The sequence below is a fragment of the Hyperolius riggenbachi genome, chromosome 8 (genome assembly GCF_040937935.1).
Source record: "Hyperolius riggenbachi isolate aHypRig1 chromosome 8, aHypRig1.pri, whole genome shotgun sequence".
Taxonomy (NCBI): Eukaryota; Metazoa; Chordata; class Amphibia; order Anura; family Hyperoliidae; genus Hyperolius; species Hyperolius riggenbachi.
Genome location: NC_090653.1, coordinates 267,687,914 through 267,713,662, shown reverse-complemented (window position 1 = coordinate 267,713,662; position 25,749 = coordinate 267,687,914). Strand labels below are relative to the sequence as shown.

Genomic DNA, 25,749 nt, shown 5'->3' with positions numbered 1-25,749 from the left:
ATTCCAAGTTCTGCTCATGGTCAACCACAACTAGACACTTCTATTCATTCTCCACCTCACTACATGTAGAAATTGATTTTGTTTCTTTGAGTCACAAAGGCTGTTCCATCTTCAGATGCTTTTTTGGGGGAAATATTTTATTGAATCGAAAGAACTCGTAACTTATAGAGAACCCGAGCTGAAGTTGGGGTTCAGAAACACATACTTACCTAAGGAGAGGGAAGCCTCTGGATCCTAATGAGTCTTCCCTCGCTGTCCTCTTTTTTCCCCCCCCCCCCTTGCCGCTCATGGATCATTCTGCTGATCGGGGCTGCACTCCTCTTCTGGCACGAGTGACTCTGGCTTACTGCGCAGGACCTTGTAAGATGGACCCCCAGATTTTGAGGGCCACAAGGGGTAGGCAAGGGATAGGGTGTGAACATTGGGGGCGCGTCAAAGTTTTAATGGGTTTGAAGAGAATGGTCTCAGCACTGTCTTCAGTAATTCAAGCTCTTTTATTAACCACCCTGGCATTCTATTACCTGTGCCAGGGTGGCGGCGCAGCAGTTTATTTTATTTTTTTTAAATCATGTAGCTAGCCTAGCGCAAGCTACATGATACCCCCTCCCTGCGGCGTCCGGCGCGTACCTTCGATCGCCGCTGGCGCGTACCCACGTAAGGAAATCCCGTTCTGAACGGGATTTCCTTAAGGGCTTCCCCCGTCGCCATGACGACGATCAAGATGACGTCGTGACGTCAGACGGAGTCCCGATCCACCCCTCACCGCTGCCTAGCACTGATTGGCCAGGCTGCGCAGGGGTCTCGGCGGGGGGGGGGGGGGGTCGTTATGTGGCGGGTAGCGGCGCATCGCCAGCGGGCGAGCGGGACCAACATGCAGCAAGCAAAGTGCTTGCTGCGTGTTTTTAAAAAAAATTTGTGAAAATTGGCCCAGCGGGGCCTGAGCGGCGCCCTCCAGCGGTCATGGACGAGCTGAGCTCGTTCATATCGCCAAGGAGGTTAAGGCATCAAGATACAGCAAATAGGGCAAGTAGCGACGACTTTTCGAGAGGAGCTCTCCTCTCTTTATCAAGTCCACATGCCCTCTGAATACAATCAAATCAGCCTTATATAGTGGGGAACTGCACCTGCTCAGATGCTCCAACCAATCCCCATTAAGTAGTGGCCCAATGTCAAAAACGTCAGAGGCATGACCTACACGTAAATGCACCCCAAAAATATGCATACGGCAAAACAGCATGCGTAAACATTGATCGGCATTTTGGCCACTACTTGATGCGGATTGGAGCATCTGAGCAGGTGCAGTTCCCCATCAGGTCCTCTCTGCAAGTGATTTTGTGACAGATTTTAAAGGTATTGGTCGGCAGCAGTGCGCCCTGGTCATTTTTGATTGGCTCCTTTGTGGAGCTACCACAAATAAGGCTGCTTTGATTGTATTCAGAGGGCATGTTGACTTGATAAAGAGAGGAGCTCCTCTCGAAACGTCGTCGCTACTTGCCCTGCTTGCTGTATCTTGATGCCTTAATAAAAGAGCTTGAATTACTGAAGACGGTGCTATGTCCATTTTCTTCAAATCCTTACTGTTGTTCCTGGGACAGAGGGACAACGACCATAACACGTTGCTCTTGGATGGTTGGGTGCTGCCTAATACTCTTTGCTATAAAGTTTTGATGGGGACCCCCATGATTTGTAGTTACAGCCGTCGGGACGTAACTAGGGGGGGAAAGCCCCTGTGATCGCAGGAAGGCCCAGAGCTTTGGGGGGCCCTATCTACTAACCTGTTTGTGGCCACACTTGTTATGGGTGGGGAGGTCATGATGGCCACACGTGTTTTATGACCTTTGTGAGATGGGCCCCAAGGCCATGAATTGTAGTTATGCCACTAATACACATGACATGCTTATTATCACATAGCAAATAGGTGTCCACTGAGCAGAGCACAGGTTTCTCCAGGCCAATAAGTGGGGAAGGAGCTGTAAGAATGTGAGTGATGCTTAGGGAGTGGAAGAGTATGGGGGGCTAGCAGTGAAAATGATCGAATTATTTTAGGATAGCAAAGAGGAGGAGGAGTAAAGGGACAGTCTTGAGAGAAGTAGTAAGATGTTGGTGGGAGATGGAGCAGCAAGTGTCATGTTGTAATATATACATGAAGGATTACATATTGCCAGAGACACAAGCATCAACTGGAATTCTCAACAGAGGTTGACAGATATTAACCACTTAAGGACTGCAGTCTTAAAACCCCTTAAAGAGACTCTGAAGCCTCTTAAAAATCCTTTTTTTATTAAACATTCCTGTTTAATACATTAGCCCTACCTAAACCGCCACATTCCCGCGGCTGTAAACTATCTAAAACCCCCTAACGCGCCCTCCCTCTCCCCCGCAAAATCCACGACTTTCTTGGTCGTGGATTTTGTTGCCCTAAGCTCTTTCGTGTGAGGCAGGGCTATGGGCTGCAGCTCTGCCTCACGCGTCTGTCAGCGGCGGATCTCCGCCTCTCCCCCCGCCCCTCTCAGTGAAAGAAAGACTGAGAGGGGCGGGGGAGAGGCGGCGATCCGCGCTGATAGACGCATGTGAGGCAGGGCTGCAGCTCATAGCCCTGCCTCGCACAGAAGCGCTGCACAGATCGCCCCCCGGGGAGTTAGGGGGGTTTTAGATAGTTTACAGCCGCGGGAATGTGGTGATTTAGGAAGGACTAATGTATTAAACAGTAATGTTTTAAAAAAAAAAAAAAAAAAAAGATTTTTAAGAGGCTTCAGAGTCTCTGTATTAAGGAGCAGACACTTTTTTTTCCATTCAGACTACTGCAGCTTTAACGATTTATTGCTCGGTCATACAAGCTACTATCTAAATGAATTTTACCTCCTTTTCTTGTCACTAATACAGCTTTCTTTTGGTGCTATTTGATTGCTGCTGTGATTTTTAGTTTTTATTATATTCATCAAAAAAGACATGAATTTTGTCACAAAATTTTTTTTTACTTTCTGTGCTGACATTTTTTCAAATGAAGTAAAATTTTTATATACATTTTCATCTAAATGTATTGTGCTACATGTCTTTGATCAATAAATAGACACTTATTGGAATTTATTTTTGTTTGGGTAAAAGTTATAGCATTTACAAACTATGGTGCAAAAAGTGAATTTCCTCAGTTTGAAGCATCTCTGACTTTTCTGAGCACCTGTCATGTTTCATGAGGTGCTAGAATTCCAGGATAGTATAAATACCCCCCAAATGACCCCATTTTGGAAAGAAGACATCCCAAAGTATTCACTAAGAGGCATGGTGAGTTCATAGAAGATTTTATTTTTTGTCACAAGTTAGCGGAAAATGACACTTTGTGACAAAAAAAAAAAAATAAAAAAAAAGTTTCTATTTCTGCTAACTTGTGACAAAAATAAATGAAATCTGCCACGGACTCACCATGCCCCTCTCTGAAAACTTTGGGGTGTCTACTTTCTAAAATGGAGTCATTTGTGGGGTGTGTTTACTGTCCTGGCATTTTGGGGGGTGCTAAATTGTAAGCACCCCTGTAAAGCCTAAAGGTGCTCATAGGACTTTGGGCCTCTTAGTGCACCTAGGCTGCAAAAAAGTGTCACATGTGGTTTTGCCGTACTCAGGAGAAATAGTATAATGTGTTTTGGGGTGTATTTTTACACAATCCCATGCTGGTGGGGGAAAATCTCTGTAAGGGCTGGTGCACACCGAGCGGCTTTTTCAGCGTTTCTGCAGCCGCTTGCGGCTGCGGATACGCTTGGTCAATGTATCTCAATGGGGTGGTTCACACCAGAGCGGGAGGCGTTTTGCAGAAACGCATACTCCCGGGGTGAGGCATTTTTTGGTTTGCGGATGCGTTTCTGCCTCAATGTTAAGTATAGGAAAAACGCAAACGCAAACCGCTCTGAAAAACGCCTGTTCAGAGCGGTTTTGCCAGCGTTTTTGTTACAGAAGCTGTTCAGTAACAGCTTTACTGTAACAATATATGAAATCTACTACACCAAAACCGCAAAACGCTAGCTGTAACGCTACAGAAAAATAAGAAAAAGCGTTTCAAAATCTGCTAGCATTTTGCAGATCTGCTAGCGGGTTTTGGTTTTCTTGCACCAGGCCTAAATGAGAATTTTTTGACTTTTTTTTTTTTTTACACACAATTGTCCATTTATAGAGATATTTCTCCCACCCAGCATGGGTATGTGTAAAAATACACCACAAAACACATTATACTACTTCTCCTGAGTACGGCGATACCACATGTGTGACACTTTTTTGCAGCCTAGGTGCGATAAGATTTTATTTTTTGTCACAAGTGTCATTTTCCACTAACTTGTGACAAAAAATAAAATCCTCTATGAACTCATCATACAGCTAACGGAATACCTTGGGGTGTCTTCTTTCTAAAATGGGGTCACTTGTGGGGTTCCTATACTGCCCTGGCATTTTAGGGGCCCTAAACCGTGAGGAGTAGTCTAGAAACCAAATGCCTCAAAATGACCTGTAAAATCCTAAAGGTACTCATAGGACGTTGGGCCCCTTAGCGCACCTTTAGGCTTCAAAAAAGTGTCACACATGTTGTATTGCCGTACTCAGGAGAAGTAGTATAATGTGTCTTGGGGTGTATTTTTACACATACCCATGCTGGGTGGGAGAAATATCTCTGTAAATGACAATTTTTAAAAAAAAATTTACAGACAATTGTCCATTTACAGAGATATTTCTCCCACCCAGCATGGATATGTGTAAAAATACACCCCAAAACACATTATACTTCTTCTCCTGAGTACGGCGATACCACATGTGTGACACTTTTTGAAGCCTAGGTGCGCTAAGGGGCCCAAAGTCCTATGAGTACCTTTATTCGGAAACTTGGAGTGGTTTCCACTGAAAAGGCTGGGCATGGTAGCTTTTTGGATTGGCGGATGCGTAATTGTGTGGCATAACGGTTGGTCTCAGCCACAATTAAGTCGTAGAGACCAGCAGTTATCAGGAAAAAAAAAATCTGTCACTGCGGTGAGCGGGTGAGGGTTTGGCTGGATGATCAGAAGCCCACAGGGGGCAGATTAGGGCCTGATCTGATGGATAAGAGTGCTAGGGGGTGACAGGTGGTGACAGGAGGTAATTGATGGGTGTCTCAGAGGGTGATTAGATGGGAGAATAGATGCAATCAATGCGCTGGGGAGGTGATCGGAAGGGGGTCTGAGTGGGATCTGAGGGTTTGGCCGAGTGATCAGGAGCCCACACGGGGCAAATTAGGACCTGATCTGATGGGTAGGTGTGCTAGGGGGTGACAGGTGGTGACTGGAGGTGATTGATGGGTGTCTCAGGGTGTGATTAGAGGGGGGAATAGATGCAAGCAATGCACTGGGGAGGTGATCAGGGGGGGTCTGAGGGCGATCTGAGGGTGTGGGCGGGTAACTGGGTGCCTGCAAGGGGCAGATTAGGGTCTGATCTGATGGGTAGCAGTGACAGGTGGTGACAGGGATGATTGATGGATGATCAATGGGTGATTAGAGGGGAGAACAGATGTAAATAATGCACTGGGGAGGTGATCAGGGTGGGGGGGGGGGTCTGAGGGCGTGGGCGGATGTTTGGGTGCCCGCAAGGGGCAGATTAGGGTCTGATCTGATGGGTAGCAGTGGCAGGTGGTAAAAGGGGGTGACGGGTGATTGATAGGTGATCAGGGTGTGATTAGAGGTGAGAATAGATGCAAGCAGGGACATACCTAGAAATCCCCGGGGCCCCCTGCAAAACAAAAAATCCGGGCCCCCACCTCCCTAGGGCCCGCTCAGGGACTTTTGTGGGGCAGGAGGGGTCGCAGCATAAGAGGAGAGCGTGGCTGCAGATTGGTGGGGAGGGGGGGCATTCCCCCGCCTCACCTCAGGCTCACCTCTCAGCGCTCCCCCTCATGCAATCATTGGTGGCACCGGGCAGGCAGCGGTGGCAGCAGGCTGAACACATTACCTCCTTCTCACCGGAGGTCTTCTGATCTCTAAGAGCAACTTCCTGTTTACACAGGAAGTTGCATGAAGCTCTTAGAGATCGGAAGACCTACCGAATGCGGTATTTTCCCGCACGGATTTTTTTTACCGAACACACTTTTATGAATGATAGCCAATGTCACATTGGGCATGAGTCATAAAGCTTTTTCACCTGTTTTCACCTTATCTATGTTACATTTTTAAAGTGTACCAGAGACGAACTAACATAACAGATTTATACATACCTGGGGCTTCCTCCAGCCCCATCCGCACGGATCACTCCGACACCGCCGTACTTAATCTTCTCCCTCTTCAGTACCGGGTCCCATAACTTCGGCCAGTCGCAGCCAGTCTGAGCATGTGCAGTGTGCTTCCTCCATCTCTCTCCAATAGAGAATAGTACTACGCCTGCTCAGGGGCTGGAGGAAGCCCCATGTATGTATAAATATTTTATGTTAGTTGTCTCTGGTTTCCTTTAAGCTCCCAAAGATCAAAAATACAATATAATTAGGCCTCTTTTCCACGGACAGTTTAACTGTGCTCAGCAAGCAGTTATCAGGCAGCAGCAAGCAGTTGTGAGAGTATGAGAGGCATTTCACTGCCTATCAACTGTCCGTGGAAAAGAGCACTGGCGCACGGAAGGGGGTGTTCCGGGTGTCTGGAAACGCCCCTGCACCGAGACCGGAAGTGGGGCTGCGCCTTCTGAATCTGAGCAGCTGCCGCCTGCTTGTGTGTGTGGCGAGGGTCTTTCTGACTGGCAGTATGAGAGTGGGGTACTAGGGGGGCGGCGCAGAGATACATCACCTTTTTCAGCGGCGGTGATGGCGTCCCAGGTCTCCATGGCTACCTTTCATCCTGGCTCTGACGTGACGTCAGCACGCCATCCAGCCACAGCGGCCGCGCTCCTCTCCTGAAGGCAATTGGACGTCAGAGTATGCGTCCATAGGCAAGTGCAGCCAGGGCTTACTGAAAGGCAGGGCGGGGGGGGGGGGGGGTGTTTGGAAGCCGACCATTCCGCCATTCCATGATCCACCATATGTGAGAGGGAGAGAGGGGGGTTCATCTGGCTATATATACAGGGGGAATCTGACTATATACACTGGCTATATGCAAGGGGATCTGGCTATATACACTGACTATATACAGGGGGGATCTGACTATATACAGTGGCTATATATACAGGGGGAGGCATCTGGCTATATACACTGGCTATATATACAGGGGGAGGCATCTGGCTACATACAGTGGGTATATGGCTACATACAGGGGGATCTGGCTATATATACACATACCTCCCAACTTTGGAAGATGAGAATAGGAGGGTGCTAGTGGGTAGGAGGAGGGTGCCAGTGGGTGGGCAGTAGGGTGTCAGTGGGTGGGGAGGACGGTGCTACTCTGGGTGGGTGGGTAGGAGGGTGCTACTCTGGGTGGGTGGGTAGGAGGCTGCCACTCTGGGTGGGTGGGTAGGACGGTGCCACTTTGGATGGGTGGCTAGGAGGGTGCCACTCTTGGTGGGTGGGTAGGACGGTGCCACTTTGGATGGGTGGCTAGGAGGGTGCCACTCTTGGTGGGTGGGTAGGACGGTGCCACTTTGGATGGGTGGCTAGGAGGGTGCCACTCTTGGTGGGTGGGTAGGACGGTGCCACTTTGGATGGGTGGCTAGGAGGGTGCCACTCTGGTAGTGGGGAGGAGGGTGCCACTCTGGGTTGGTGGGTAGGAGGCTGCCACTTTGAGTGGGTAGGAAGGTGCCACTCTTGGTGGGTGGGTAGGAGGGTGCCACTTTGGATGGGTGGCTAGGAGGGTGCCACTCTGGGTGGGTGGGTAGGAGGCTGCCACTTTGGGTGGGTAGGAAGGTGCCACTCTTGGTGGGTGGGTAGGAGGGTGCCACTTTGGATGGGTGGCTAGGAGGGTGCCACTCTGGGTGGGTGGTTAGGAGAGTGCCACTATGGGTGGGTGGGTAGGAGGGTGCCACTCTGGTAGTGGGGAGGAGGGTGCCACTCTGTGTGTGTGGGTGGGTGGGTATGAAGGTGCCACTTTGGGTAGTTGGATAGGAGGGTGCCACTTTGGATGGGTGGGTAGGATGGTGCCACTCTGGGTGGGTGGTTAGTAGGGTGCCACCCTTGAAAATCCTGGATTTACCCCTGAAGAGGCCTCACTTTGAGCGATTATTTTGCTTGTAAATGCGCTGAAAGGTTATTTTGATCAATTTAGTGATAAATAAGTCATTTATGAGAAGCTTATTGCGACAAAATCTTTGCAATTTCAACTAATGTGACCCCTGTCTTTGCTAGTAATCCCTGTCCCGTTATCAGCTCTCCTGGCAAATGAAACACCATCAGATATTAAAAAAACTGACAGACTGAATATTGAGAATTTCGGTCAGTCACTATTGCCTATACATGTGACAAATGAAAAGCCATCAGATATAAAAAAAATAACAAAAAAAACTGACACATTGCATATTGAGAATTTTGGTCTGTCACTGTGACTATACATGTAGCAAAAGTGGGTCAGTATTTTTTCTTAACATGCAGCACAGTACTAAGCTCCCTAGTCATGCTGACAGAGACGGTGTTGTCCGGATCATGAACGATTCGGATCTTTGATCCGAATCTATTTTATGAGTCGATCATCCGAATCATCAAAATGAGTGATTCGGATCGCAAAAAGGGCGGGGCCAGGAGCGACACGCCCCCTCTCAGCGGGTAGCAGCGGGGTCCTGGAAGCAGAGCAGAGATGGATGCTCTGTTGGAGGGGACTCAGGGGAGCCAGCCTTGCAGGGACAGGTAGAGGGGACATGGGTGCCACTGCCAGATATGTGTAGAGCACACATACATACTGGCTATAATGTGCTGCTCATTACAGGCTGTCTGTTCCGTAGTTGTGCACAGTGAACACATGGGAAGCTTTTGGCTCAGCTCAGGCACTTTGCAGGCACTGTGATTGCAGCGTAATATAATCCTCCTGCACTCCGCACTAAACAGCTGCACTACACTTCTGGGAATGGTTTCTTTCACTGTGCGACCTTTTCTTTCAAAGTGTACAGATGAACATATAGGTGAAATATATGTAAAGCATATGACTTCAGCATGTGGGTATTGTGTGCAAACATTTCTGCTCTCTGCTCGTCCCTCCTCCCTTCTCTGTCCACTCCCTGCCCTCTGTCCATCTTCTCCCCTTCTCTGTGTGTCCACTCCCTCCCCTTCTCCTGTCCACAGACCTGTCCTGCTGTTCATTTCACCCCGAATGCTCCCGGTAGTAAAATGATCCGAGATTCGGATCAAAGATCCGGATCTCTTCAATGATCCGATTCGAATCATCCGGATCATTGAAAAGATCCGAACTTCCCATCTCTCTCTCCCCACGAGTAAGGGAGAAGTGCGCATGCGCGGCAGGAAAGGGTTGATGGGCACTTGGGCAGCAGAGAGAGTGTCACTGCGCAGCAACCTGTCCCTGTGACAGCCGACATGTTTCTGTGGATAACACTATAGCGCTCAATGAAAGAAAGTAATCATTAAAATGGCCTCCTGCTTCATTCCTGGAGACACCCTGACGCGAGAGCGGCGTGACGAGTAACGAGTCCTCCATGTTGGCGTGGACATAAAAGTTCTCAGGACTTGAAGACTATACGTGACGCGGCTGTCAGGTGGGGAGGGGGCGGGACGTGTATATAACTGAGTGCGCAGGCGCGCTGGCTTCCTCTTTGCTGTCGGCGAGGTGGGTGAGATGGCGGCGGGTGAGGGGAGCGTGTGGCGGGTCGGGGCTGAAGGGTCTCTGGCCTCTGTAATGATTGTATTTTGTTTGCTTGTCTCCCTCAGGTGCTAAGCGCCACCATGGGTCGCAGGCCTGCCCGCTGGTAAGTGACGCCGCCATGTGCAGCTAGGCCGCAGCCTGAGTGGGTGAGACGCCGGCAGCGTGGGGCGAGCCGGGGGAGGGCGGGATGGACTTTTATCTGGTACTCAGGGGGTAACTTCTCATTGGTGAGCTGTTATGGACCAGATTCCTATGTAGGAAGATCAGCAGTTATAGATCAGAAAAGACAGAATAGTTTATGGCCGCCTGGTTATTCATGAGGCCTAGGCACAACCTTACTGTAAGTTTAAATGATAAAGTTCATTAGCATAAAGTGTCCTATTTTACTCCAGAAAGAGGAACTGTACTAATCACTATTGTTAAAGTAAACTTGTAATGACCCCCAAAAAAGTTTCTTACCTGGGGCTTTTGCAGCCTCCCTGTTCTTGCACAGTCTCTGAACAATCATCTGGTACTAAGTTTCGATATTGCCGGCTTGCAAGTTGATGGCGCCTTTGTGGCACTGGCTGCTTATGTCCTCGTTTGCGCTTCTGTTGCCAGGAGAGTCCTGTGCAGGCATAGTATGAGAAAACTGTACTGCACAGGATGCTCCTGATGCGGGCAACTTGAACAAGGATGCAGGTGGCCATCGACTAGCATGAAACTTGGCAGTGGTGGGGCACTGTAGGATTGCTCAGACTGCGTGAGCACAGGGGGGGCTGCAGGGAGCTGGCAGAAGCCCCAGGTAAGTGAAACGCTTGTAAGTCCTTAAAAAATTTCTTTAAGCTGCTTTTGGCTACAGTGCTTGTTTGTGGCCAACTTTGCTCACAAAAGATTGCAAGCTCTATTAACTTGGTGGTGTCGATAGTGTTTCTTGCTGGGTCCACTATTTCTAACAAAATAGTGGTTGCAACCAAATTGATGAGAGCAGTAAGTGATACTTGGTCTGAGGGTCCCTACTGCTCAACTAGACTAGATCTGACTGAAATGGGGTTCACCATTTTACACAGTCCCATACCCGATTCAAGATTTCTAAGGTCATGACAACAAAAATGGTGCCAGTGTACTTAAAGAGAATCTGTATTGTTAAAATCGCACAAAAGTAAACATACCAGTGCGTTAGGGGACATCTCCTATTACCCTCTGTCACAATTTCGCCGCTCCCCGCCGCATTAAAAGTGGTTAAAAACAGTTTTAAAAATTTTGTTTATAAACAAACAAAATGGCCACCAAAACAGGAAGTAGATTGATGTACAGTATGTCCACACATACAAAATACATCCATACACAAGCAGGCTGTATACACCCTTCCTTTTGAATCTCAAGAGATCATTTGTGTGTTTCTTTCCCCCTTCTGCTCTCATGCACTGAAGTTTCAGGCTGCTCTTTTCTTCCTGCAAACAGCTTTGCCCTTGTCTGAATTTCCTCAGTATGTGAAAGCCCAGCCAGCTCAGAGGACACTTTATCCAGCTTGTAAAAGAGAGGAGAGCAGAGAGAAGCTGCATTAATCTAAATATCACACAGGCAGTGTGCAGAGAGGGGCCTGAAAGGGGGAGTTCATAGCAGAACCACAACACTGAAGAACTTGGCAGCCTTCCAGACACTGGCCGACAAGTCTGACAGGGGAAAGATACATTGATTTATTACAGAGAATGTGATAGCAGAAAGTGTTGCAGTAAGCCCAGAACACATTAGAATAGCTTTTGGAACTTGTAGGATGATAAAAAACAGGATGCAATTTTTGTTACGGAGTCTCTTTAAGTGGTCCAGCAGGAAACCTCATAGGGAACAGTACTCCAATCACAGCCCCCACTTACAGCACAAAGCATTTGGATTGGCTCAATAGTGTGGGCGTAGCTTATTACAACCTATTAGAAACTTAGCACTTCTGTCAGCTAGTAAGGTTATACTTGATTTCAGCGGGCTTCCAAACTAGTAATTGTTTTCTAGTCCAAAATAGTTGTGGTCTCTATCAGCCAAGCCAGTGTTCTCCCCAGGCTCTCTTGGTGAGCACCCGGCTTTCATTGGCTCACCTCCTCCTATACTGTAAGCAGAATTGCTCACAGAAGCACCAGTCCTGCATTCTCTCATATTACCCTACCCGGCTACTTTTTCATGCCAGCTGGCTGGAAAAAAAAGTTGAGAACACTGCAAGCAGCTCCATACTGCATAATGCGTGCACAGTACGGAACAACTAGTCTTCAGGAGAACTCGGGTGTCCACAGTGGCAGAGGGCGATCTCTGACCCATTGGTCTGAGACTAACGGGAGCAGCCAGCACTGGAACATGGGGATTGTGAGAGGAACAGGAATGCTCTACAGGAACCAGAGCTTTTCCTCTGTTATGGATTTTTTTTGGCGGGGGGTTGGTTTCCGATGTGCTTCGTACTCCCTTTACTGTTAATTCTGTCTCACTTTCCTATTGTGTTCTGCCCTCACTAATAATCTTTGCCATATTGTTTACTGGTATGGTAAACACAGGCAGAAAGTGTCCAGTAATGAGCAGGTGTCTGAGTGCTAACCACGGGTGTCATAAGGCACAGATATGCTGTATTTCCAGTATCTGACAGATCCAAGCATGGTGCTTTCAGTGAAGTATTGGTGATGGCAGTAATTGTTGAATTATTTTTGTGACTGAGAAACTTGAAACACACATTCAAATTTCTGTGAATTATGATTTTCTGAAAGAAGTCCACCCACCACTATTTAGCAGTAGGGATGGAGATTAGAGGTGTGATGTACAGAGTATATCCGGTAATCGTCCTTTGCTCTGAGTATTTGTAAACGCATACATCTAGCTGCATGCACACTCATCTTTGCCCTCATTGCTGTATGGGGGTGGGTGGAGTTCTCCTTTATGCACAGGCTCCTAACTGTACAATGTTTAGTTACAGATACTGCAAAAACAAGCCCTACCCCAAGTCCCGTTTCTGTAGGGGTGTCCCAGGTAAGCAAATATCTTTATCTCAATACTCGTCATGACTTGACTATTTTTTTTGTATCTATTGTAATGACAGTGAACTGACAGACTGCAGGCTCTGGAATTGGTTCAACCCATAATTGCTGAGTTCATGCTGTTGTCTAAAAGTGATAGCGCTCAATTCATAAATTGTATGGACATTTTATAAACTCTTATGAAGTTTATTCCAGGGTTATTCCTAGAAATGTAATTTAGCAATTCTTCCCTCTTCTTAGTTAACTGTTGTACTTTTGTTCTACATATATGATTTTGAACATTACACCTTCTGGAAGTAGGTGATGGGAGCTGCTAGAGCGGTTTTGTCGCTACCTAATGCAGGGAATACACGATTCATTCTTAAGCTACGATGGTTCGATAGATAATTTCTGACATGTCCGATCTCTTTCGATTCTTTGGCCGCTTGTTTTCTGATTGAAGTGAATGGAAAAAGATAAGAAAAACGAGAGGAAGATGTGAATCGAGCAGCAAAAACGATTGAGCAGAAACGAAATGTGTATTCCCAGCTTAAAGCCTCGTACACACTAGTGCTTTCTCCTGCTGGGATAAGGATGCTATACCTCAGGCAGCAGTTTGGGGCACAGTGCTTTAGGCCTTAAAGAGAATCTGTATTGTTAAAATCGCACAAAAGTAAACATACCAGTGTGTTAGGGGACATCTCCTATTACCCTCTGTCACAATTTCACCGCTCCCCGCCGCATTAAAAGTAGTCAAAAACCGTTTTAAAAAGTTTGTTTATAAACAAACAAAATGGCCACCAAAACAGGAAGTAGGTTGATGTACAGCATGTCCACACATAGAAAATACATCCATACACAAGCAGGCTGTATACAGCCTTACTTCTGAATCTCAAGAGATCACTTGTGTGTGTTTACCTTCTGTCCCAAGCTTCTCTCATGCACTAAACATTACAGGCTTCCTGCAGACAGCTCTGCCTATGTCGTTAATTCCTCAGTATGTGACAGACCAGCTCCTTTCGCAGCCTCCAGAGGAGGATTTTTATCCAGCTCTCTTCTATCACTGATAAGATAGCAGAGAAGCTGCTGGCTTATGTAAATAACACACACTGGAGTGTGCATAGAGGAACAGTTCAACACTGAAGAACTTGGCAGCCTTCCAGACACAGGCCGACAAGTCTGACAGGGGAAAGATACATTGATTTATTACAGAGATAGTTATAGTAGAAAGAGCTGCAGTAAGCCAGAACAGATTAGAATAGGTTTAGGAACTTGTAGGATGGTAGAAAAAACGTTGTAATTTTTGTTACAGAGTCACTTTAAGACTAGTAACCTGGCTGTTGCTGTGGAGAGGGCATAAACTATAAAACTAGTGTATAGTATTGTCCAGCAAACTGTAGAATGTGCCACCCTTAGTCTGAAGCCATAAAATACCTTTTTACTGGCCATTTCTTATGCAATAAGATCATAGCTGAAACACCGCATACCTGCGGCAGAACAATTTATTTATACCCGCAAAATTCCATGACTTTCCAGGTCATAGATTGCTGCCCGGAGAGGCAGCTTTGTGCTGTAGCTCTGCCTCCAGTCAATCTCTGCTTCTCCCCTTTCCGTGAGAGAAGACTGAGGGGGGTGGGGAGAGGCAGAATTAGAGCTACTACACAAGTAACTCTGCCTCCACCAGGAAGCGATTCCCGAATTTTGTCCCGGGGATTTTGGGCGATAGTCCTGTTGTGGGAATACAGCATTTCGGCTATATCTTATTGCTTAGTCACCTCCTAAGTGGACAAAAAGCAGACGCAATGCATTGGGTACGCTAGCCAGTGTGAATCCACCTTCGGCCAGACTTTGTTGTGCCGTAATACACATATAAATTATATATGTATGTTAAAGGGAGCCTGAGGTGAGAACATGGAGGCTGCCATATTTTGAGTATTTCCTTTAAAACAATACCGGTTGCCTGGCATTCCTGGTCTTTCTGGCATCTGTGGTGTCTGAATCATGTCTGAAACAAGCATGTGGCTAATCCAGTCAGACTTCAGTCAGAGCAACCGATCTGCATGCCTGTGCATGGACTGTAACTAGAGGTATAATGCTGGGGATACACGGTACGGTTCTGTACCGTGTATCGGCCAGCTGGCCCGATCATTCCGCTCTATTCCCGCCGGCGGACAATGGCAGGGAATCGAGCGGTGATAAGGAAGCGCCGGCGGGGGCGAGCGGCAGTCGATCCGGTGGCTAATCTGTTGCTGGATCGACCCGTGTATGCCCAGCATTAGAGACGTAGGATCATTAGGACAGCCAGGCAACCTGAATTATTTAAAAGGAAAGTAAACCTGTTAGCCTTCGTGTTCCTTACCTAAAGTTCCCTATAAGGGCATCTCCTCTGACACACACAATATCAGGGTTCGAATCCTGGCTGCAGCCAGTACTTATTCAGTTAGGAACTCATGCTGCAGAGTGGCCTGTTGAGCACACTTAGTGGCTGCAGCTCTCCAGTGCTTTGAGTCAGACAGAAGAAAAGCGCTATACAAATGGTAGCATTATTATATGGGTGGATAAGGGAGGTGATGCAAGGTTTCTTATAGCAGAGGCTATGTATACCACTGAGGCTATCAATTCCACTCACCTATGTGGGAGGAGCAGTTGGGGTCAGAGATTAGTGTGCTGTGTAGCAGTTTTTAGAGAATTGCAGGCTCTAATGAAAAACCAATTACTTTTAATGACTGTTTGATTTTAGCTCATACGCACTGTGTAAGCCAGAAATGAACCCTTTTCTTTGACTTAATATTTTGTTGTCACTGTGCTAGGATAATTTCTATATTTCTATATTGCTTTTCTCCTGACGGACTCGAAGCGCTTTCGAGGCAGCCACTAGAGCACCCTCAGTACTCCTGTCTGAAGAGGTGCTGGCTTGCTCAATAGGCAGAGCTGAGATTTGAACCCAGGTCTCCAGTGTCAGAGGCAGACCTTAAAGTGTACCACAAAGATTTATACATACCTGGGGCTTTTCCCAGCCCCATTGGCACGGATCGCTTCCACACCGCCATCCTCAGCCATCTGTATCGCTGGGACTGGGTCCCATAACTTCGGCCAGTCTGAGCAAGCGCAGTGCGCTCCCTCAGTCTCTCTGGTAAACAGTACTGCGCAGCACTATTCGCCAGAGGAAGTGCATGCGTAAAACTGTCCGCTACTGGCTGAAGTTACAGGACCCACAGCTGGTGATAGAGGTTAATGGCGGCCTGGGAGCGATCCATGCTGGAGGAAGCCCCTAGGTATGTATAAATCTGGTATGCATCTTCGTCTCTGGTTTCCTGTAACCAGCACATTATCAGCAGGATCCTGCATGTTGTGATGCTGCCCAAAGAAAGTTTCTGAAATCAATAGTTCAGAAATTCTTTGTTTTGGATAACGTTGGTATTTCATCTAGCAAATGTAAGGTACCTATGTAATAATTTGACACGCAACTCACCCTGTTTTTTGTATTCTAGATCCTAAAATCAGGATCTTTGATTTGGGCCGTAAGAAGGCTAAGGTGGATGAATTCCCACTATGTGGTCACATGGTCTCCGACGAATACGAGCAGCTGTCCTCAGAAGGTATGATTAGGTGGCATGGATCCCACATTCAGACTCATGGCTTGTATTGATAATTCTGTTCTGTTCACGGGGTTACTGGCATCTTGCACCAGTTGTCTTGAAATACAGCAGCTTATGAAGGGTCTGCATGGCTGGACTACCAGCCCATGGAAGCCAGATTCTGGGAGTTGCCGTGCTCTGTATAACTCGTGGCAGAGGCAGTAATGACGGGGGTTAGGCTGCATGGGTGTGATGTACAGATGGTCAGCGAGAAGATAATCTTGTTTTGCAAATTTATGCATTTTGGAATAGAACCAAATGATGTAGTGGCTTATATTGCTCTGCCAAGTTGCATTCGCACCAACCACCTCGAGTGTTATTGTTGAGGATCTAGCACCATCTTCTGCAGTTCTGTACATAAGGTATTGTCACTTTAACTGTCCCTCAGAGGAGCTCACAATCGAATCCCTACCATAGTCATGTCTGTATGTATCATGTGTATGTATTGTAGTTTAGGGCAGGTTTAGTGGGGCCAATTAACTTATGTATGTTTTTGGGATATTGGAGGAAACTGAAGTGCCCATACAAACTCCTTGCAGATGTTGACCTGGCTGGGATTCGGACCGGGGACCCAGCACTGCAAGGTGAGAGCGCTAAGCCTTACGCCACCGTGCTGAGCTATGTGGTCCTCTCCAAAAGATCATCGACTAATACATATTTGTATCGACTGGTGTTTCCATTCTGAAATGGATATAGCGGGGACATTTTGTCCCTTTAAAGCAGATCCGAGATGAAAAACTAACTATAACAAGTAACTTGTCTATATATCTTATCTAAAGTTTAGATAGTTTACACAGCATATCTAGCTGCAAAAGTTTTAAGTGTATGATCATTTATTCCTGTGATACAATGTGGGCAGCCATGTTCTTTTTGTCATATTGTCACAGGCTGAGAGCTGGAGATGGTATCAGCTTTCTTGTGTGTAAATTCAGCCCCCTCTCCTTCTCCCTCCTCCCCTCTGCCTTTGAAATCAATGGCTAGTAACACCTCCCCCTCCTCCTGCCCAGACTGAGGTCCTGTAAGCCCTTGCTACTGTCTGAAAGTGCCTTGGCACTCTGAGGGCTGTGGGCGAGGCTTGTTTAATTTATAGGGAATTAAAGTATTAAAACAAAAAAGTATTTGGCTTGAGGAATGCCCTATAAACTATAGGAAAGGGACACAATTATGCAATGAGTTAGGCCTCGTTCACATCATTAGCGCAGATGGCTGTGCGATTGGAACGCAACGCGTCCGATCGCACGCCATCTGCGCTCCTATGCGCTGCGCTGCAGATCCCATTCATTACAATGAATGGGATCTGCGCTGCGATTCCCAAAAATGCGTGCAGCACGCGATAGCGCAATCGTGCTGCCACGCAGCGCATATGATGCGAACGGTAGAAGGGCTGTCTATGCCCTTCTACCGTTCTTGCGTGTCGCACACTATACGCGCTGCCAAAATGCGGACGGCAGCGCGTATAGTCTGAACGAGGCCTAAAAGTTATCTCGGATCCACTTTAAAGTAAAATGCCAGCTGCCTAAAAGTTTTGGAAGTAATCAGCACATGGCTGCTAGTTGTCTGTGCATGTCCTGGCCTAGCTGGTGGCAGGGCTTCTGTACTAAAACTTTAGTCTTATATCTGCATGGTGGGAGGAGCAGGTAGGGCTCCTGCATTACGACAGGCTGTTGTACTTTCATGGAGCTAGGGGCATGTAACTAGATATCCTCGGGGGTGGAGTTTGAGCATGAACTTTGGACTTGATTATTAGGATGCCTTTTTTCATATTTGCAGTCAATTAAGCCGACCGGCCTTTGCCGTTATCAGAAGCCGGTGTGCAATGGCTGCATACAGAAAAACCTTGGTTGTGTATGTGCTTTGTGTCCCGTACAAAGTGCTCTAAGGGACCTTGGTGACAGCAATGCATTGTGAGACATGACTGGTGTAATAAAAGGGTTATTCTGTGTTTATATCTGATCTCTCTCTCTACAGCTCTTGAGGCTGCTCGTATCTGTGCCAACAAGTACATGGTGAAGAGTTGTGGCAAGGATGGTTTCCACATCAGAGTGCGCCTCCACCCCTTCCACGTCATCCGCATCAACAAAATGTTATCCTGCGCCGGGGCTGATAGGTAAGCGCTGATCCTTGTAACCAAAGCCATACTAAAAGCAGGTATTGGTTTCCTTGAACTTTGCAACTAATTAAGCCGACCAGTTTCTGCTCTCATTAGAAGCTGGTGTGCAATGGTTGCATACAGTATTGTCCGTGGCTGTGTATGTTCTTTGCTTCCCATGCAGAGTGCGCTTAAGGGGCCTCGGAGACACTCCCCCCTTTGTATCATGTGATCTGTGTCCGCTAACCTGTATTTACTTCCACAGGCTCCAGACTGGAATGCGTGGTGCCTTTGGGAAACCTCAGGGCACAGTGGCCAGAGTCCACATTGGACAGGTCATCATGTCCATCCGCACCAAGGCCCAGAACAAGGAACACGTGGTCGAAGCTCTGCGCAGAGCCAAGTTCAAGTTCCCTGGCCGTCAGAAGGTAAAAATAACCTGACTGGCGTTTTACCAAATATACTGTTCTACAAGTGGTTCTCTGGGCAAAGATGTAATGCCGCAATTTAAGGCACGATCACACATCTGTGCCAGCATGCTGCCCAGCAGCTTCTACCCTACCTTCTGTGTCCTCCAGTGGCTTTATTGTCGTCCATCTGGGTAGTACAAAGCAATCCAGGGTGAGCTTATCTCCAGCGGTTTTTCCACCCATTTCTTCCTCTGACTGCCAGTGAATATTGGGACCATGAACGAACACACTGAAACCAGTGCAGGAGACTTGGGCGCAGCCAGCGCCACCATAGGCCGTAATAGGAATTGCGGCTATAGCGGGCACAAGGAGTAACTTCAGCGCTGTCAGACGGAGCTGAAGTTACTTTTAAAACCTAACTCCCCACTATCCATGGTGGCCTGGAGTGGGAATAGTATTTAATACCGCCGGGAACTTGTGCAGCAGCAGGATCAGCCATATACCGGCTGAATCCTACGCCCGAGTCTCAAGCGCCGTTATCTCTCGTACGCACCATGAATGCCTCTCCTCTAGAGCCTAGGTCAGGCTTTCTCAACCAGGGTTCTTTGACTACTCTGCAGGGGTCCCTTGGCATTTTTCTCTCCAGCGTGGGTTTTGAGGAAGTATGATAGAGAGCACACTGTAATGGGGTATACTGTAAAAAGATGCACTAAATCGGTGGTCAGAATGAGCACATTAATAAAGCACAAGAATAAAGAGACATTATACTGTAGGGCACTATAATATATAAATGGCCACACCAGCTTTTAAAGACCATGCCTCCAGCAAAATAAATGCAGGGGTTCCTCTATCAAATTGTGTGCAGAGGTTCCTTGACATCCAAAAAGTATTTGCAGGGTTCCTCCAGGATTGAGGCTGGCCCAGGTTCTCAATGTGGTGCGTGTACCCCAGGGGGGGTACTTCTGATAGTTCCAGGGGGTACTCGAGCTTGATACTTATTAACCAATAACAAATTTAGAGTTTTAGAAAATAAACTCATTTAAACACTGCATTAGTGTTTTAGCTAATTAAAAGTAAATGCTTGTACATTTTTTTTTGAACCACTTGTGTACTAAGATTGAATATATATTTGTCAAGGGGTACTTGTGGTGATTACTATGCTAGGGGGTAGGGCTGAACGATTTTCTGTTTTAAACCGAAAATTGTGATCAGGGCTAAAACTATATTTAGATTGTCAAAGCGGAACCTGCTCTGCCCCTGGCCTCCTGCTCCCCTTCCGCCCCCCTCCTCCAGCAAGTTTCTCCAATCCAAAGCGGTGCCACGGCCAGAGAAGGGATAGCTGTGACAGTGGCTGGGGGCGGGTTCGTCTCAGGCTCATTGCGGCCAATACGGTTTGAAAAGTTTGCATATGATCAGCGTCACGTGACAGCGCAGATTGATTAGCGATGGAAACTCTGCCCTCCACCTGCCCAATAGATCGGGAGCATAGAAGTAGTGGATGTTCCCCGCTCCTCCTGATCCCGGTGCTGCTGCTCTGCCTGGCCGTCCAGAGTGCTGCGGGTTAGTGACAGCGGCTGCCTATATGACGTACTGCATGTACAGAGCAGGGATCTTCCTCTGTGATGACTGGGGGATGAATCGGTGAAGGCAGAGGATTGGGATAGTGCAGAGGTCAGGGACGGCAGAGGATTGGGATAGTGCAGAGGTCAGGGACGGCAGAGGATTGGGATAGTGCTGAGGTCAGGGACAGCAGAGGATTGGGATAGTGCAGGGGTCAGGGACGGCAGAGGATTGGGATAGTGCGGGGATCAGTGATGGCAAGAGGATTGGGATAGTGCGGGGGTCAGTGACGGCAGAGGATTGGGATAGTGCAGGGGTCAGGGACGGCAGAGGATTGGGATAGTGCAGGGGTCAGGGACGGCAGAGGATTGGGATAGTGCAGGGGTCAGGGACGGCAGAGGATTGGGATAGTGCAGGGGTCAGGGACGGCAGAGGATTGGGATAGTGTAGGGATCTGTGACGGCAGAGGATTGGGATAGTGCAGGGATCAATGACTGCAGAGGATTGGGATAGTGCAGGGATCTGTGACGGCAGAGGATTGGGATAGTGCAGGGGTCAGTGACGGCAGAGGTTTGTGATAGTGCAGGGGTCTGTGACGGCAGAGGATTGGGATAGTGCAGGGGTCAGTGACGGCAGAGGATTGGGATAGTGCAGGGGTCAGTGACGGCAGAGGATTGGGATAGTGCAGGGGTCAGTGACGGCAGAGGATTGGGATAGTGCAGGGGTCAGGGACGGCAGAGGATTGGGATAGTGCAGGGGTCAGGGACGGCAGAGGATTGGGATAGTGCAGGGGTCAGTGACGGCAGAGGATTGGGATAGTGCAGGGGTCAGTGACGGCAGAGGATTGGGATAGTGCAGGGGTCAGTGACGGCAGAGGATTGGGATAGTGCAGGGGTCAGTGACGGCAGAGGATTGGGATAGTGCAGGGGTCAGTGACGGCAGAGGATTGGGATAGTGCAGGGGTCAGTGACGGCAGAGGATTGGGATAGTGCAGGGGTCAGTGACGGCAGAGGATTGGGATAGTGCAGGGGTCAGTGACGGCAGAGGATTGGGATAGTGCAGGGGTCAGTGACGGCAGAGGATTGGGATAGTGCAGGGGTCAGTGACGGCAGAGGATTGGGATAGTGCAGGGGTCAGTGACGGCAGAGGATTGGGATAGTGCAGGGGTCAGTGACGGCAGAGGATTGGGATAGTGCAGGGGTCAGTGACGGCAGAGGATTGGGATAGTGCAGGGGTCAGTGACGGCAGAGGATTGGGATAGTGCAGGGGTCAGTGACGGCAGAGGATTGGGATAGTGCAGGGGTCGGTGACGGCAGAGGATTGGGATAGTGCAGGGGTCGGTGACGGCAGAGGATTGGGATAGTGCAGGGGTCGGTGACGGCAGAGGATTGGGATAGTGCAGGGGTCGGTGACGGCAGAGGATTGGGATAGTGCAGGGGTCGGTGACGGCAGAGGATTGGGATAGTGCAGGGATCGGTGACGGCAGAGGATTGGGATAGTGCAGGGGTCGGTGACGGCAGAGGATTGGGATAGTGCTGGCTAACCTGTACTGCGGCTCCTATACACTGGCGCTAACCTGTAGTGCGGCACCTTGACTGGCTAACCTATACTGGGGCACCTATAGCTAGCTAATCTTTCCTGGCGAACCTATAGCTGGCTAAATTATACTGGGGGGGGGGCGCACCTGTACATGCCTGCCTATACTGGGAGAACTCATCCTCCATCTGTGTGTTGATCATCGTTGTATATTGAAATTCCCAAATCGAAATCGGAATTATGACAAATCGTGCAATTCATTTTTTTCCTAAAATCGATCAGGCCTACTAGGGGGGAGGGGGGGGGGGGGTACTTGGTGAGTAAAGGGTTTTAAAAGGGGTACAGAGGAATAAAATGTTGAGAAACGCTGCTCTAGAGCAAGGTTGTTTGTGTACAATTCATCATGCATGTCATAGCGGTGGATTTCCCATAAATTGAGGACAAGCTAATACATATTTCAACTGTCACCTGGTTGGTTCAATGGTGATGTAAAGAACATCTTTATTTTTGTCTAGAGAAATGCTTTCCTTAGGTCTTCTCTTGCCCTCAGGGCAGCTCACAGGCGGTCAATTTACAGCTTTTCAGCTGCTTCAGTCTATTGGCCTGGGGGCTTGGCAGTGCTCTGCATGGGCAGCACACACAGGCCCCCCCCCCCCCCCCCTCCCACAGAGTAGCATCTCTGCCGCGCTCAGACACTACTTGAGACTTATTCTGTAACTAAACAGCAACCATTAAGATATTGGTAAAAAAAAAAATCAATGCTTGTGATCTCATCTGATTTTGCTGCACAGAAATGCCATCTTCTAATGTATGACAGTACTGTAAATATTTGGTACTAGAAGAAAAGCCCCATCTGAGGCTTTCACGCTGCAAAATGCAATAGCAATACAATCTGTATGCAATTATGCTATTTTCACTGGATAGAAGCACAAGGAGAATACGCTGAAAAATGCAGGACTGTTGCAATCAGGCAAGAATTTACATGCAGGATTGATTAAATGGTACCAGAAGAGGAATACAGCACTATCCTCAAATGTATAAACTGCTAGTTGTCTGGCTATCATGCTGAGCTTTTAGCTTTAGTTACTTTTTAAAGAGGAGCTGTCAGCCATACTATCTCAGGAAAAAAAATGTAGATAAATACTTGCTCTACTTACATAACAGATGTATTACACTGTCCACGTTATGATTCCTGTGAATTTTATAAAGGAAAAGTAGAGAATCCTATTCTAGACAGTTTCCATATCTACTGTGGCCATTTTGAAGCCAGTCGCCCTTATGCTACATACACACTTTAGATAAGTCTTTGGAAAAGGCAAGATCACAGACCAATCTCACCCCATTCCATGTAGTATAAGAGCCATACTCTGCACAGCCTATTCTATGGAGCTGAACTCTCCATCAGATAAAAATCTTTGCAAGATGCTGCACACAAACGCCGTACACATTCAACAGATCAGTATCTGCGAAAGATCCGTTCCTGCAAAATGCATTCATAGTCTGATATCTGCAGTTCCTCATACACACCTTGTTTAACAGACATTCATCTGCAGATCCGATCCACCAGGATGGATCTTCAGATCTGCAGATGAATGTCTGTGCAGGAATGAGGGGACAGGGAAGGCTCTCTAGGAGTCAGTCTTCCCTCTCCTCAGGCAAGTATCTTTCCATTTGGATTTGTCACTAGCTTTGCTTTAAAGAGAACCCGAGGTGGGTTTGAAGAATATTATCTGCATACAGAGGCTGGATCTGCCTATACAGCCCAGCCTCTGTTGCTATCCCAAACCCCCCTAAGGTCCCCCTGCACTCTGCAATCCCTCATAAATCACAGCCATGTTGCTGACAAACAGCTTGTCAGAGCTGGCTGTGTTTATTCTATAGTGTCAGTCTGCTGCTCTCCCCGCCTCCTGCAGAACTCCGGTCCCCGCCTGCATCCCTTCCCTCCCTGCTGATTGGAGGGAAGGGATGGGGCAGGGACCGGAGCTATGCAGGAGGCGGGAGAGCAGCCGAGACTGACACTACAGATGTAAACACAGCCTCACAGCACGGCTGTGATTTATGGGGGATTGCAGGGGGACCTTACGGGGGTTTGGGATAGCAACAGAGGCTGGGCTGTATAGGCTGATCCAGCCTCTGTATGCAGATAACATTCTTTAAACACCTCGGGTTCTCTTTAAACTTTTGTATGTTGAACCTCCTTAATTACATTTATTTTTCCTTCTGCAGATTCACATTTCCAAGAAGTGGGGATTTACCAAGTTCAATTTTGAGGACTTTGAGGCTATGGTGGCTGAGAAGCGTCTCATTCCTGACGGCTGCGGGGTGAAATACGTCCCTAACCGAGGTCCTCTGGACAAGTGGAGGGAAGTGCATGCAGAATAAGCTCTCGTGTTTTATCTGGCCCACGTACCTTGTGATCTTATGTCAATAAAGTTCTACGTACAGAACATCCTTCCTTGTTCCTAGTCTCTTTCCTGTTTAATCAATGTGATTAACTAGAAGTGGCCCCACAGCAGCTAAGCAATCACCCTTCAGTCTTCATGTTCTTCCCATACTTGGGTAATGTCTAGTAGAGATTGTCAGTGAGATTCAAATCCAGTTTGATGATGGATTATGCAAATGTATTCAACTTAAATGGATTAATAGAATCCCGCCAAGGTTCATTTTGACCCATTTCAAGTTGCATAAATTTGTATAATGTATCAACACAGAATTATTTGAATCTCATTAGCCATGCCTAATGTCTGGCTTCCTGCCACAGCCCAAAAATTGTCTTAAGATTTTGGCCATAAATGGCTGCTGGGACAGTTGTCAAATTTTTAAACATTTGTTGCGCTGAGAAGTGAGGGCCATATTAGTTTGTAAAACCTGCTTAAACCTTTTAGGACTGGACTGCTTTGGCCCCAGTTGTCCTTTCACTATTTTGCCTAGGTTAAAAGCCAATTAAATTAGCTCCTGACTAGGGCTGATCAATGATATGCAAATACTTCGGAGTTTGGTCCATTTTCAAGCTGCATATATTTGCATTAAAATTTACATAATCTAAACCTGGTCCATTTTCAAGCTGCATAGATTTGCATATGAATTTGCATAAACATAAAAAGTATTTATTTCATTGATCATCCCAACTTCTGACCAGGTCAGCAGTAGTTCTGCATTAGTCAGCAGAGCGAGTGGGTGCAGCATGCGGACGGAGCTAGTGGGCAGTGGTGAATAGTTGAAAGAAATGTCCTGTCAGCACTGCCACCAGCAGGACATAGATTCCTATGTTGGTCAGGGGGGGGGGGGGGGGGGGGTTAAAGGGCAACTGAAGTGAGGGATATGGAGGCTGCCATATTTATTTCCTTTTAAGCAATATGAGTTGCCTGGCTGTCTAGCTGATCCTCTGCCTCTACTACTTTTAGCCGTAGACCCTGAACTATGCAGCAGATCAGATGTATCTGACCTCAATTCACTAATCTCATGATCATTATGAGAGATATAAGGCAAGAGAAAACTTACCACCACACATCGATCTTGCCTTATTAAAGGGAAGGTTCAGGGACTATGAAAAAAAAATAAAAATCCTTATCCACTTACCTGGGGCTTCCTCCAGCCTGTGGCAGGCAGGAGGTGCCCTCGGCGCGGCTCCGCAGGCTCCTGGTGGCCGCCCCGGCATGAGCCTGCGCAGTACAGCCCGGAGGACGTCCGATGACTTCAGCGCGCCGGCGTGGAATGCACAATGGAGCGCAGAAGAGGCCCGACCTGGCCGCCGGTCGGGTCGGCCACCGGAGACCACCGGGAGCCTGCGTAGCGGCGCCTAGGGCACCTCCTGCCTGC

At 47.8% G+C, this 25,749-nt stretch overlaps 1 protein-coding gene and 2 non-coding genes across 3 annotated transcripts; all 3 read left to right on the top strand.

Moving 5' to 3' along the window:
* The first annotated feature begins 9,720 nt into the window (after positions 1-9,720).
* RPL10 (ribosomal protein L10) lies at positions 9,721-24,381 on the top strand. The gene is made up of 6 exons (XM_068248824.1): positions 9,721-9,828; positions 12,652-12,710; positions 16,189-16,296; positions 18,304-18,442; positions 18,690-18,852; positions 24,157-24,381. The coding sequence occupies exons 1-6, from the start codon at positions 9,806-9,808 to the stop codon at positions 24,310-24,312; spliced, it is 648 nt and encodes a 215-aa protein (XP_068104925.1). The 5' UTR covers positions 9,721-9,805; the 3' UTR covers positions 24,313-24,381.
* On the top strand, positions 18,100-18,232 carry LOC137529212 (small nucleolar RNA SNORA70). The gene has a single exon (XR_011023635.1). It is a non-coding gene; the product is annotated as a small nucleolar RNA SNORA70 (small nucleolar RNA).
* Positions 18,503-18,637, top strand: LOC137529213 (small nucleolar RNA SNORA70). Its single transcript, XR_011023636.1, has one exon. It is a non-coding gene; the product is annotated as a small nucleolar RNA SNORA70 (small nucleolar RNA).
* Positions 24,382-25,749: the final 1,368 nt, after the last annotated feature.

Excerpts from the sequence above, each read along its gene's own strand:
- RPL10 (XM_068248824.1), top strand. The coding sequence starts at position 9,806 with ATGGGTCGCAGGCCTGCCCGCTG. Across the intron at positions 9,829-12,651 it reads GGTCGCAGGCCTGCCCGCTG|TTACAGATACTGCAAAAACA; the intron begins GTAAGTGACGCC and ends TACAATGTTTAG. Across the intron at positions 16,297-18,303 it reads CGAGCAGCTGTCCTCAGAAG|CTCTTGAGGCTGCTCGTATC; the intron begins GTATGATTAGGT and ends CTCTCTCTACAG.